General features: G+C 34.9%; 1 protein-coding gene across 9 annotated transcripts in view; it reads left to right on the top strand.

The window, feature by feature from the left end:
- EHBP1 (EH domain binding protein 1) overlaps positions 1 to 14,375 on the top strand; it is a 340,487-nt gene that overhangs the window by 136,480 nt on the left and 189,632 nt on the right. For 6 of the 9 annotated variants that reach the window (XM_045979135.1, XM_045979137.1, XM_045979136.1 and 3 more), the window contains exons 8-9: positions 12,183 to 12,287; positions 12,933 to 13,055. In XM_045979135.1, coding sequence (XP_045835091.1) covers positions 12,183 to 12,287; positions 12,933 to 13,055 — 228 coding nt within the window. The remainder of the gene's footprint in view (positions 1 to 12,182; positions 12,288 to 12,932; positions 13,056 to 14,375) is intronic. The other 3 variants (XM_045979142.1, XM_045979139.1, XM_045979141.1) reach the window with 1 other exon arrangement.

Genomic DNA, 14,375 nt, shown 5'->3' with positions numbered 1-14,375 from the left:
ATTGAAAGGAAAAGAAAGGACATTATTTTTGATATATATAATGAAAATATTGAGTAATAATTAGAGTTTATAGCTAAACCTTTATCTTAGTCTGTTTGGGCTGCTACAACAAAATACCATAGATGGGTACTGTATGAGGGCCCTCTTCTGGGTCACAGACCTCTTGTTGTATTCCTCACGTGGTGGAATGGGGCAAGAGATCTCTTTGGGGAGGGTATTAATATTTACCCTTTAGAAGGGTATTAATATTATTCATGAAGGCTCTGTCCTCATGACCTAATCCTCTCCCAAAAGTTCCACCTCCTAATACCATCACATTGGGAATTAAGATTTCAACATACAAATTTTGGGGGGGACACAAACATTTCGACCATAGTAACCCTTATTGCCTAATCATACATACACATACACCTTATTTTCTAAAATTCGTATTGCATGGAGCACTGGGTGTCGTGCATAAACAATGAATTTTGAAACACTGGAAAATAAAATAAAATAATAAAAATAAACAAAATTCTTATAGGAGGACTAGCTTTCTTTTAGATAGCCTAAAATCCTCTGACCCTTATCAGAGAAGTTGTTTTAATGCAACTTGTGATGATCCAAGATTTCTTTGAAGTTTTACTATTTTTGTGTTGTTATTTATTTATGTATTTCTTTTCCCCATTTTCTGAAATTGTTCAAGGTAGAGACTACATTCTAGTAATTTTTTCATCTCTAGCTTCTGGCACATTGTCTAGAACATACTGAGAATTTAAGATGTGTTAACTGAAAGGCCATAAATCAATGGAGGGACTTCCATTTCCTATTAAAGCCCATACTGATCACTCTTGATTATTATCTTATTCCATTTATTTGACCTTTACTCATGTACTACCTTATTCAGGGTAGAGTGGTCCCATTTTATGGAAGGCATGTGATCTGGAGGAGACATAATTCAAACCTTAAATAATTCAAGACTAGTTTTCTAAAAGTAATGAATGCAAAATGTGTGTTGAGGGAGTAAGGGTAGGTGGAAACAGTGGTGATTAGATGCATGCTCTTAAGTCAATCCACAGTCATTGTAGCATATTTTTCCTTTGATGTTACTTTTTTTTCTCTATTATATTTGCAGCGTATAGTCACTTAAATTAATAGCACCATGTTATGGCAGTTGTTTGGCTTCCTTAGTTGCATTTTTTAGCACATGTAAATTCCATTCCAAACTTATTATCTTTCAAGAATTTTTTTTTAGCACCAGCATTACCACTCTAAAAATGTTTTGGTAAAGTAGTTTTAAGATAGTTGAAAAGATATTAAAATTTAACGACAGTAATGTTAAAGCAATAGGTTAAGACTAAACAAAATGAATGCATTTTATAAATGTGGTACAAATAAAGTATGGTGGGTATTTTTATTTACTGGTTAAAGGTGGTAGTAGTTTCTTTTTCTTTTTTTGAAGAAATCTTTTTTTTTTAATATTTATTTATTTGACAGATAGAGATCACTAGTAGGCCGAGAGGCAGGCAGAGAGACGGGGGGAAGCAGGCTTCCCGCCGAGCAGAGAGCCCAACTCGGGCCTCAGTCCCAGGACCCCGAGATCACCACCCGAGCCGAATGCAGAGGCCCAATCCACTGAGCCACCCAGCCGCCCTAAAGTGGCAGTAGTTTAAACACAGCTTATATTCGCTCTTCCTTGCAGTTTTGAAATTGCTGACAGAATGTGTATGGAGAAAGGAATCATTATTTTAAATTTCATCTCTATTAATTATATCTATATATTGCAATATAAATACATAAAATGTAATCACATATAAATAAAAATTATATGGGTATATTATTTCCCAACTAAGCTGCAAAATTCTTGAGGGAACAGACTATCACAATTATTTTGTGATACCTTAGATTGATGTCTAGAGGCTAATCATTTAGTCAGTGATTTCTTATAGAGCATTGCTTTTAGATCAGTAGTAATTAACGAATATTCTGAAATTTACAGTCTTTGCTATAAGGTAAATAAAAATTCATGATATCTGTACTTGATCAAAAATCTCTACACTGTTCTGTCTGAGACAAAATTCACTGCTAACTGAAAACATGTTTTAGATCTAGCTGTTAGACAGAAACCTTTTATTGATACTGTTATGTACAGGTGTGTTCTACTAAGAGGTGCAGCACCGGTAAATGGGCAAGGAAATTTTGAATTATAATTAGAAGAATCAGTGAAATGTAGTGGGAATAATAGACCTTGGAGATGGAGAAACAAAGCCTATTAATGGGAAAGTTTATTATAGCCAGTATTAGAAAACATGTATGGCTTTAAAACAATCAGTGCCTCTGTCTACATATGGCAACCTCAGAATTCATGAACCGCTATATGGCAATATGACCATCTTTAGGATTTCTGTTGAATTTCTGAACACATATCAGCAAGAAGAGAAAAAAGATTCCTCCATAAATAACAATGTCCCGTTGAATACAGCTCAGAAAGTCAGGTTCAACTGAAGCAGTTTATAGCAGAGCATTATTGAAGAAACTCAGACATTATGAAATACCAGAAAGATACCAGTATACTTAAAGCTGTTGCAAAGATAACCAAAGATTTTACTTAGGTTCAACCAGACATTCAGACTAAGCATTAGATTTTACGTAGAGAAAGACATTGGAAACGCAGAAACACAGCAGCATGCCAGCAGAGCATTCTGTTTTCACTGGAGTCCCCAAAACATCCCAGGTCCTATTTTTTTACCTCTGTCTCCACATGAGAGCTTAGGTATAAGGAGACAAGTCCACATAGTTAGAAGCAGGGATTGCCTTGGTTTATAATCCGTGCTGCACAAGAGCTGGTATCTTCTGAAACATTTAATAGGTATAGTTTCCAGGATTTCTGTAACCGAAAAGAGTCCACAATCAGAGAAGTCCAAAACTGTGACCTTCCATCAGATATATAGTCCATTCAGTGTCTACCCATCCAGATGCAGTTTATAAATTAAAATCATTTTTACCATAAGCACTATTGTCTGGTGTTTATTACTCCATTTCCTATAGTTTGTAAAGTTAATTTGGGAGGAGGAAGAGTGACATATTGGCTAATTTCAGAGAATACAATCTTAAGCATAGATGGTAGTAGAGGAGATTAATAGTTCATATTTGAAGTGCTAAGCTTGTTTATGGGATGCCTTAGCCCTCTAACATTGCATGTCCTACTCACTAGGACTATGAATGGGGAAAAAATAGGTCTTCCTCCTTTGAGTAGAAGGTCTCTCAGAATGAACTTGGGACTCTGGTCAGAGAATAATACATCCATTAATTTGCTTCTGGTTTTTACCTCGCCATTTACTCTCCAGTACCTAAGATACTAATGAGCAAAATCATAGGCTTGCTGTGGGCTCTATAAAATAATAGAATAAAAATGGCCATCTATTTTGCAGTTCTTTCTAAAGGATAAGAATTTCTGGAATACTGCACCTATTATTAGGTATTGAGCTTTGAAAACAGGGTAAAATCAGAGAGTTGGGGGCATTTATGATCCCTTGAGCTAAAAAGTTGATAAGGTATCACAACTACCACCTTTTTAAAGGAATTTGAGACCCTAGGAAGAGAGACCAAAGACAGTAAGAATAGCTCCTGTTCGTGTTCAGAATTCAAATATGTCAACTCAAAGACCAGAAGTGGCAGGAGATACAGATTACAACTTCAGCCTCCTTTCTGTGTCACTGTTAAACCCTAATTAATGTTGCTTTGTTTGTACTAATGACAACTGAACATTCTCTAAAGCTCCCTGCCTCCCTAGGAAACTCCAGGAGAATTCTGGTGACACTGAGAGCCTATCTGACAAGGCCAGAAGGGAAGTAAGAGCTCTGAAGAAAAAGTTAGAAGTGCTCCAGTATTTAGGGGAGGAGCCAGAAAACAATGAATATTCTAAGTACTGATATGCATTCTCTGAGGAGTTGTCCTAGGAATGCGAGGTTGGTTTAACCACAGTAACAGCATAAAGGAGAAAAATCATGTTATCACCTCACTAGATACATAAGGAAGTGTTTGACAGAATTCAGTACCAAGTTTATCAGCAAGATTTCAATATAAGGGAATTTCTTCATTTTGATAAAAGAACAATAATGAAAAGCTACAGCTAGTATCATATGTAATAGTAAAGTACTGAATACTTCTCTCCTAAGACTGGGAATGAGGCAAAGATGTTTGCTTTCACCACTTGCGTTTAACATGATACTGGAGATCCTAGCAGTGTCATAGGATACAAGATTAATATAGAAAAATCTGTATTTTTGTATATGAGCAACAAACATTTGGGAAACGAAACTAGCAAAATAATTCCATTTACAGTTGAGGCTAAAAGTTCTATAAATAGTTAGAAATAAATTTAACAAAAGATGTAGAAAAACCTCCACATTGAAAACTGTAACACAATATTGAAGATGATTACAGAAGACCTTAATAAATGGAGAAATATTCTACACTTATAGATGAGAAGACTCAATATAGTTAAGATTTCAGTCCTCCCCCAGTCAATCTATAGATTCAACCCAGTGCCATTCATAATCCTAGCAGGCTTAAAAATAAAACAGAACAAACAAACAAAACAAATTGAAAAGCTGACTCTGAAATGTATTTGGAAATGCAAAGGACCTGAATAACAATACAGTTTTGAAAAAGAACAGCATTATAATATTAATACTGCTTGACAGCAAGATTTAGTATGAAGGTATAGCAATCAATATGATGTGGTATTGGCATAGAACAGTGGAATGAAACAGAAAGTTCTGAAATAGACCCAAAACTTATTTGGCCAATTTTCAGCAAAGGTACAACATAATTCAGTGAGGAAAGGAAAGTCTTTTCAACAGATTGTTTTGAAATACCCAGATGTCTGCGTGGAAAAGATGAGCCTCAATTCCTACCTTCCAGGATATACAAACATTAATTTAAGGTTGATCATAGACCTAAATGCAAAGGCTAGAACAATAAAGCTTCTGGGGAGAAAAAAAAAAAAAAACAGTGTATTTATGACCTGACGGCAGACAGAGGGTTCATACATAAGACATAGGCAAGTAAACATGAAAGAAAATTTTGATAAATTAACTTTCATCAAAATTAAAAACTCATGCTCATCAAAGTAGATAATTGAGAAAATGTATAGGTAAGTCATAGGCCAGAAGAAAATATTCACCAAGCAGATATCGGACAAGTCTTGCATTCAGAATAGATTTTTTAAAATGCCTGACAGTAGTAAAAACACAACCCTATTTTTTAAAAAGTCTTTCAAAAGATTTTATGTAACCTCAACACTCAACATGGGCCTAGAATTTATAACCCCAAGATTTAGAGTTGCATGCTCTACTGACTGAGCAAAACAGGTGCTGCAACCCTGTTTTTTTAAGAAAATGGGCAAAAAATTGTATATGTGGTCCCCAAAGAAAGCTGTATCGCTGCCAGTAATCACAGGAAAATGTTCTCAGCATGACTCGTGATCAGGGAAAAGCAGGTTAAAATCACAATGAGATTATAATTCCACACCCAGTAGAATGGTTATAATTTAAGACTAGCAATACTAAATATTGGCAAGGATGTGCACTAACTGGAACTCTCATCCATTTTTGGTAAAGTATGTAATGAATGGTATGATCACTTGAGGAATTTCTTATAACACTAAACATATGCTACCTCTGACCCAGCAGTTCCACTCCTTGATGTTTATCCAAAAAAAATGAAAACACATGGCCACAAAAAAGATTTGTACAAAAATGTTCATAGCATTTTTATTCATAGTAGCCCCGAACTGGAAACAGCTCAGGTTTACATCAATAGGGCAGTGGCTAAATGAACTGTAGTGTAGTTGACCCTTGAACAACATGGGGGTGAGGGGTGTCAACGCCCTGGATAGTTGAAAATCCATTATAACTTTTGACTCCCCATAAACTCAACTACTAATAGCCTACTATTAACCAAAAGCCTTATCGATAATATAAACAATTGTATAACCCTTGTTTTATATGTATTATATACTGTATTCTTACAATAAAGTAAGCTGGAAAAAAGAAAATGTTATGAAGAAAGTCATAAGGAACATACATTTATTTATAGGACTGTACTCTATGAATCAAAAAAAATCTAGTATCAGTGGATCTGCACAGTTCAAACTCATGTTCACGGGTCAGCTGTGTATTCATGAATGGAAGGCTTTTCAATAAAAATGAACAGTTGTTTTGTTCAACATCATGGATGTATTTCAAAACCATTATGCTGAATGTAAGAAGTCCATTTATGTGAAGTTCTGGAAGAAGCAAAAACCAGTCCTGTGTGATGGTGTTAGCCTATGGGTTTGGGATTGATTGAAAAGAGGCACGAGAAAACTCAAGGGGTGATGCAAATGTTCTGGATCTTGGGTTACATGGGTGTATACATTTATCAAAATTCATTGAATTACATAATTTAAAGTTTGTGCCTTTCATATATGTGCATTTGTAAAATACTGGTAGGTAACGTAAAAATTATGTATGTTAGATTAGTAAGAAAATAAATTCTTTTCAACTTGCTGATTTATTGATTGGTGTGGTAGGTAGTCTCCAAAGATTGTCTCTAGTGAACCATTCTTCCTATGATTCATGCCCTTTGGTAGTCCTCTCTCTCACATCTGGGCTAGCCCTGAAGTGACACTTTGTAACTTAAAAAGCTAAGTCATAAAGTGACTCGTATCATCTGCCTGGCCCTCTTATAAAGAATACTTAGGGGAATGCCAGCTGCCATGTAAAAAAGTCCAGCTACCAGGGCACCTGGGTGGCTCAGTGGGTTAAAGCCTCTGCCTTCAGCTCAGGTCATGATCCCAGGGTCCTGGGATCGAGCCCCGCATTGGGATCTCTGCTCCGCGGGGAGCCTGCTTCCTCCTCTCTCTCTGCCTGCCTCTCTACCTAGTTGTGATTTCTGTCAAATAAATAAAATATTAAAAAAAAAAGTCCAGCTACCCTGAAATGCTATGCTTAGAGGAACTTCAAATTAGCTATGTGGACACTTTGGGATACTTTGGGAGAGAGATATGCATGGCCAGCATCCACTTGTTCCTGCTTTCTCAACTGAAATACCAAACATGCAAGTAGAGAACCTATTTTGGATACCAAGTCCAGTTTAAGCTTTTAAATGACTTCAGCCCCAGCCACCATCTAACTGTAATAAACCACCCCACTGAGTCCAGTCAACCCATAGGAGTGTGAGGGATAGTAACTTGTTTTAAGCCACCAAATTTTGGTGTGATGGCTTAAACTATAACACTTAGATAGGTAAATGAAATATAGCTAGATACATGTATAGATACATAGACAGACATACAGATAAACACATATGATTTAAAAATACAGGTATTTCTGGGTCTACAAATATGCCAATTATTATGACTCATTCAGTTCATTCACTCCTTCATTCATTCACATGTGTTAAGTTCCAGCCATGCTAAAAACTGCTGTGTTTCACAGATGAAAGACGAACATGACATAGATACACAGCTATTTAATTCCATTTTTTGTGTAAGTGTGTGAGGGGAATGTCTCAGGTCATGAGGGTAAAAGTGCCCATTAGTCAAATCAATCTGCATTTCTGTGTTAGGTTAAGCCAGGAGAGTAGATGAATTTTACCAGAAAGAGCAAATTTAGGGAGAAAAAAAAAAAATATGACCTATGATGGTGTTCTATGGAATAGATAATATTTAAGATAATATTTAAGAGGTAGAGGGAAGAATAGTTACTATTAAATGAGACCAAGACAGAACTATCAAAGAGATAGGAGAAAACCAGGTGGTACTATTGTCCTGGAAGGAATTTCAAGGAAGGAAGGGCTAATCACATTTATTCATACAGAGTTCAAGTAGGATAAGAGTGTACTTGCCATCTAGACTATACAATGGTGACCTGGGAGCAGTTTTGGAAAAGGGGATGGATGAAGGTGGGGGAAAAAAGGTGCAATGAGTTGAAGAACAAATGGTAGGTAAGAAATTGTGAAAATTTCTTAAAATTTCTAAAAGAAATGACTACTGTTATAACGTCATTTTCTTACGAGGATTAAGAGGGTCTGACTAAACTAGAAAAGGCTGATTGAGGGGCGTTATCTAAAAAATTGGGAGGAACTTGATCATATTAATACGCTACTAAGGTTTACTAATTAAGAGGAGGTCCGGGTGACAGACTTTTCATTGTCTTCTTTTCTGCCTGAAGTAGCCCCTCCTTTCTCCATTGTGATGCACCATGGGATTAAAAAGCATATTATTAAACCCATTAGTTATATCCATAAATCAAATATTTACAGACCTGAGCCTGTGAGAAAAATGACATTTTTGAACCATGACTCGGCCAGGAAGCTGAAAGGTTACCATCTTAGACCATCTTAAAATGAGATAGAACTGTACTGAATATTATCATGCTTTAGGGAGAACAATGAGGATGCTACAAGATTTGCAGGTATGTTCTAGCTCTAGGCAGTTTATTTTTTCTTCTTTTAACTCACCTACAGACTTTTTCAAAAGAAAGATATCACCTACTCTTAATGCCACCACCCCAACTACCTTTTTTGTTCAATGTGATAATCTCTTGTGGTCAATTTCTATCTTCTTTTGCCTTCCTAACTAAAGGAGAGTCTCAAATTATTTGACCCTTTGCTTTGATTGCCTGCCCCTAATTTAGGTTTCCTTCGTGTTCTCACCAATGTGAAGCAAGTCCAGAATAATACACTGTTGCTATGACTAAGTTACAGTACAAGTTTATTGCTCAATTTGAGTACCACTGGGGTAGAAATTTGTGCTGTTACATGGTATTCTTAGCATTTTCAAATGTATAAATATTTGGTGAAACCAGACCATAATAAAAAGTAATACAGTATTACATAAATATATTGGGTCAGGAAGGGTTTTGGTCAAGGCAGTATACTACTGAGAAAACTTCCTGCTTAAAACAATTCTGGGGATAAATCTTTGTCATAAGTCTTTTAAATTTTTAACTTTTTTCTGATTATATATTTTAAAATACATTGGCTATGGGAAATTAAAAAGACAGAAAAGTGGTTTAATTTTTTTTTTTTTTTGGAGAGGCAGGGGGGAAGCAGAAGAGGGAAAGAGAGAATCTTATGCAGACTTCATGCCTAATGCACAGCCTGATGTGGGACTCAGTCTCACACCCTGAGATCATGACCTTAGCCCAAATCAAGAGTCAGACACTTAACCAACTGAGACACCCAGATGCCCTGAAAAGTGCTTTTTTAAAGGGAGAAATACATAACAAAATTATTTTGGGTTCCAGACCAATATCTGTATCTGCCAGTTGAATTATTTCCATGGAAGTTTCACAGGCACCTGTAGCTTGGTATGTTATGAACTGAATAGCCCCCATCACAGTAATAGAATACTATCCACGTAGTCATCCAAGATAGAGAGCTGGCCCTTGTCTTAGATTCCTTTCCCTATCCCTCACATCAAGTCAACCACCAAATCTATATTCTTAATTTATTCTTTAATTAGCAAATATTTATTGATTGCCTCTTTCTTGGAGTGGTGTTGCTGAACTACTCATCTTCTTTCTTCCTGTCCTGTTTTTTTTTCCAAATGCCGCCACCATGTTGCTGCTGGAGTGATGTTTCTAAAATACACATTTTGATTTTTCAGTGGATTCCCATAGTTCTCAGAGTAAAGATCACATTCTTTGGCTTGACCATAATAATCTTAGAATAGGACATTTGTGAACCTCATCTCATTCTGTTTTCCACCTCTGGCATCTTAGACCCCATACAACTTGCAGTTCTTCAGATGTGTCTTGTTCTCATTTATCTCCCTTTTGTCCTGTAGAATGCTCTCCATTTCTTCTTTTATAATAATAATAATAATGATGATGATGATGTCTTGGATTAGCTCAAATTTAAATAAGTTCAGAAGGCCTTCCTGACCTTAGAATGAGCTATCTGCCTCTTTTCCAGTTTCACATGGCCGGTAATGCATATCTCAATCATGATATTTATCATACTTACCTATAATGTATAATGCTTCACTTACCTATCCCACAAAAATATAAAGCCATGAGGGCAGGTATTACCAAAGATATATAGCAAGTTTTTGATAAATATTTATTAAATATGTAAATGATATTTCTTTGGAGGTTGCCTCTTATTATGATTTGAATTAACATTTATTTGCATGCCAAATAGAGAAAGTATTGGTATAGCTAAACAGAATTACCTTTTACTTTGTTGATATGAATGAAAGGTCTAGAAGCAGAAGTTCTAGGAGGAATGGAAAGTTTAGCTGCTGTTGTTAATATTTCTTTTTTCATGCTTCCAAAGTTAAGAATCATTTGCAAAATTTTAATAATATGTAATTAGTAATAAATGAAAAAAGTCAGTCATGCACTGGTAACCACTTAACACTGATCCTTTATCCTGTTGTATTTCCTTAAAAATTACCAAGTTATAACTATCTGTGAGAGGTAGAGGATCTAGTTTATGGATGAGCTCTATCTTAATGAGGAGTTTACTAGGTTGAGAGAGAGAGGGGTTTAAAACCGTTGGCAGAATATGGGGCTCCTGGGTGGCTCAGTGGGTTAAAGCCTCTGCCTTCGGCTCAGGTCAGGATCCCAGAGTTCTGGGACTATCCAACTCTTACTACTCAAAATCACTCAAGAATTCAGCCCCGCATTGGGCTCTCTGCTCAGCAGGGTGCCAGCTTCCACCTCTCTCTGCCTGCCTCTCTGCCTACTTGTGATCTCTGTCTGTCAAACAAATAAATAAAATCTTTAAAAAAAAAAAAAACGTTAGCAGAATAAAATGAAAAAAGACATTTTATAAAGTCTGACTATCCAACTCTTACTATTCAAAATCACTCAAAGAATTCAGCTGGTATTGTGTTTACTCCTTACGTTCTGTGGTTTATGTGACCATGTCAGGCAATTTTATTCACGCAAAATGTATTTCTCATCAAGACAGAAGAACTGAATAAGTTTATCACATTTGTATATATATTTAGCTCAAAGATCTGTAAAATAACACTAGTATTTCTGACCATCTAATACTCCTAATAGTCACTTACTAAGCCTGTTTCAATATTAATTTGTATTTTTATACAATATAAATTCCAGGAGGACAGTGCCATGTTTTTTTTTCCATCTTTGTGTCCGAAGGATAATACTTGGCACAGAGTGATAAATATTTATTCAACAACAAATGAATGGATGAAGACAGCCTTATTACAACTGTGTATTCTGTGATTTAGTTTAAATGAAATTTAGAATGTGTACTTAGAGTCATAGTGTTAACACAATTTTTAAGGCCGAATTTACAACTTTTTTATTTTTAACTATTTTTTTTCTTTCCCACTGAATAATCTCGACCTGTTTGATTTGTCCTAATACCTAAGCTATTCCCAGGTTGTAACTTTGGAAACAGCAAGGATTAACTAGAATACCCTACTAGGCTTTTGTTATTTTTTTTCCAGTTAATTTTCACTTAGTGAATGATAATTACACATATTGAGTTGTCCAAAATATATATGACTCATGTTAAAAAATTCTACTTATGCACAAATGAATTCTATCTTATTTTAATATTTTTCTATCTAACCTTTTGTTTCTTATTGGCTAAATTGTAAGATTTTCTAAAGCTAATACTCAAGAGTTCCCATAAAAGAACAATTGCTATAGAAAATAGTAGCTATTGCCTGCTCTTCTTATTTTGTGCTGATTTTTAAAATTCTAGAACATGAACAAGTGCTTTTTCAGTTCATGATTCGTGTAGATAAACTCTTAAAACCTTTAGCTTACATTTATAATATGAAACAAATAGTACTTTTTTTCTGTAGTTATCAGGGGACATTTTTTATTGTTCTAACATGCATTTAAAGCACAGTTTCATAAATACAACATGAGGTTGCTAAAGCCAATGTCAGCCTCTTGAGTTGTTATCTTTGTTTTGTGTTTATTAACATAGATGTTATATTAATAACACAAATTTAACAATATGTTTTCTATTTTAAAATATGAGTACAACATCACTTTCCGTTAAATACATCTGCTATAGTCCATCAAAATAACATCCTCTGAATGTATTCTCGTGATTAACCAAACATACCCTCTCTTTGTCTTTTTGAGTAACAGCATGCTTCTAACGGCTCTTTAATTAAATGACCTTACCTTACATTTTTCTCGACTGGCTTCTGTTTACAGAAATTGTAAACCAATTGAATGCTCTGAGCAGCTTAGATGAAGATCAAGATGACTGCATAAAGCAAGCAAATATGCCTTCAGCTAAATCAGCCAGTTCCTCTGAAGGTCTAAGAGCTTCTTCCTTTCTTTCTGCTTCTGATTGCCTGTATTACTGTGACCTGCTACCTCTTGACTTCTGTCTGTATTTATTAGCTGTCAGTTTTGTCTTTGTGCTTTTCCTTAAATGTTTTCTTTGGTAATTTGTAGCGTACCAACAATCAACAACAATACTTACCATCTTTAGCAAAGCCTTATAACAGTATCCTTGATAGGCAGTGATTTAGAAACATCTTTAAGATAATAATTGATTATATAACATGGCATATTTCTTCAGCTAGCTTATATATTATAACTATACTGTCTTTAAAATATTTGCTTATATTAAACCCATTTGAATTATTCATATTTAGAACTGAAGGATATTCTTCTAAGAATCAGCACTTTATTGGATTAAATTAGCTGATGAAAGTTTCTCTAGTTCATTATCTGATATAATTTTCAAAATAATATGCATATATTTGTTTTGTTTTATTTGAAAATGTTGGTATGCTACAAAATACAAGAATGGCATTCTGCCATAGGTAAAATGCTATGTCTTATTATTTGCAGGTATTATTAGTGTGAATTTTTACAATTTGAAATATTTTTTGAATGATCAGGAATTATACTTAAGTACAGTCATAGTGAACTAACACATACGTTTATTTTCAGAGCTTATCAACAAACTGAACTTTTTGGATGAGGCAGAAAAAGATTTGGCCACTGTGACTTTAAATCCATTTGGTGATCCTGATGTAGCAGAATTAAACCCATTTGGAGATACTGACTCAGAAGGTAAAGAGTTTTTTTCTGTACTTTTAAAAGTCTTTATAAAGCCAAGTTCAATCTTGTATTGAATCTTGAATTCAGTCAAGTATAATTTTGAATTGTAATGTGGGAAGAGATTTTTTTTTTAAAGATTCAAAATAATTTTTGTTTATGATGATATTGTGTTCAATGCAGTTGATTAACAAATCTGTGTAGCTTCCATTGAATAAAGAAAAAAGAAACCTTTACATAAACATTTACATGGGGTTTATTTTTTTTTTTAATTCCACTATAATTAACATGCAGTGTTACATTGGCTTCAGGTGTACCAAACAGTGATTCAGCAATTCTATTCATTACTCAGTGCTCATCACGATAAGTGTAATCTGAATCCTCTTCACCTATTTCACCCTTCCTCTCTACACACCTTCTACATGGGGGTTATTTTTAAATACTCTAATAGTTTGGTCAAGTTAGATGGTAGTGCTCTAATGTTAGAGATGACAGTGTTTCAACTAGCTGGCATATGGTAAAGTCTCATTAGATTAGTCTGCCAAGTAAGGTCAAGTTGTGACACATGCTGTTATTGGGGTTGTGGGATGGCTTCTCCCTCTCTCAGTGCCTCTGCCCTTTCCTGCAGAGTCCAATGAACTCCCCCACCCCCACTTCATGTCTTGGGCTGAGAATTATAGTAAGTAGTAAGAGTAAGTTGTGCATGTAAATAGCATGGAGCAAAAAGAAGATTGGAAACTCCTGCAATCATATATATAACATACTTGTAGGGAATACATCCACGGAATTTTTTTTTTTCCTGAGTCATTTTTCTTTTCAAGTAGTTTTGAACTCTTAAAGACTAGATAAGAGCTGTTGAAGAAGTGAGACCTCTGTTTAATTAAACTGTTTTTTCAAGTGTGTACGTCTTTTAGACTGCTCTTATGAAATCCTCATGAGCTTTGAAGAATTTTGTTACTACCTGTCATGGTAAAAATGAGGTTTTAACTTCAAGATTTACTCTTATTGGAGCAATATCATTTTGTAATCCATTTCTCCTTCTCATCCTTTACTTTCTCCCTTCTTACCAGATTCTAAATTCATAAATTTAATTTAATGAGTTTTTTTGTTGTTGTTTGTGAGCTATATATATTAAGAATGAATTTTAAATGTCAATGGTTGTAATAAATCTTAGAAGTAATCTACTTCAGCTGCCTCTTTTCATAGATTAGGAAGCGGAGGCCCAGAGGAATTCGCTGATTTGAACAAAAACTTTAGGTAAATGGACGTGAAGTTGGAGCTAAGATTCCTAATTACTGTCTTCTTTTGACCATATGGCTTCTTCTCAATTGTATA

Source organism: Meles meles, chromosome 15 (assembly GCF_922984935.1).
Source record: "Meles meles chromosome 15, mMelMel3.1 paternal haplotype, whole genome shotgun sequence".
Taxonomy (NCBI): domain Eukaryota; kingdom Metazoa; phylum Chordata; class Mammalia; order Carnivora; family Mustelidae; genus Meles; species Meles meles.
This window is presented reverse-complemented; position numbering and strand designations above follow the sequence as displayed.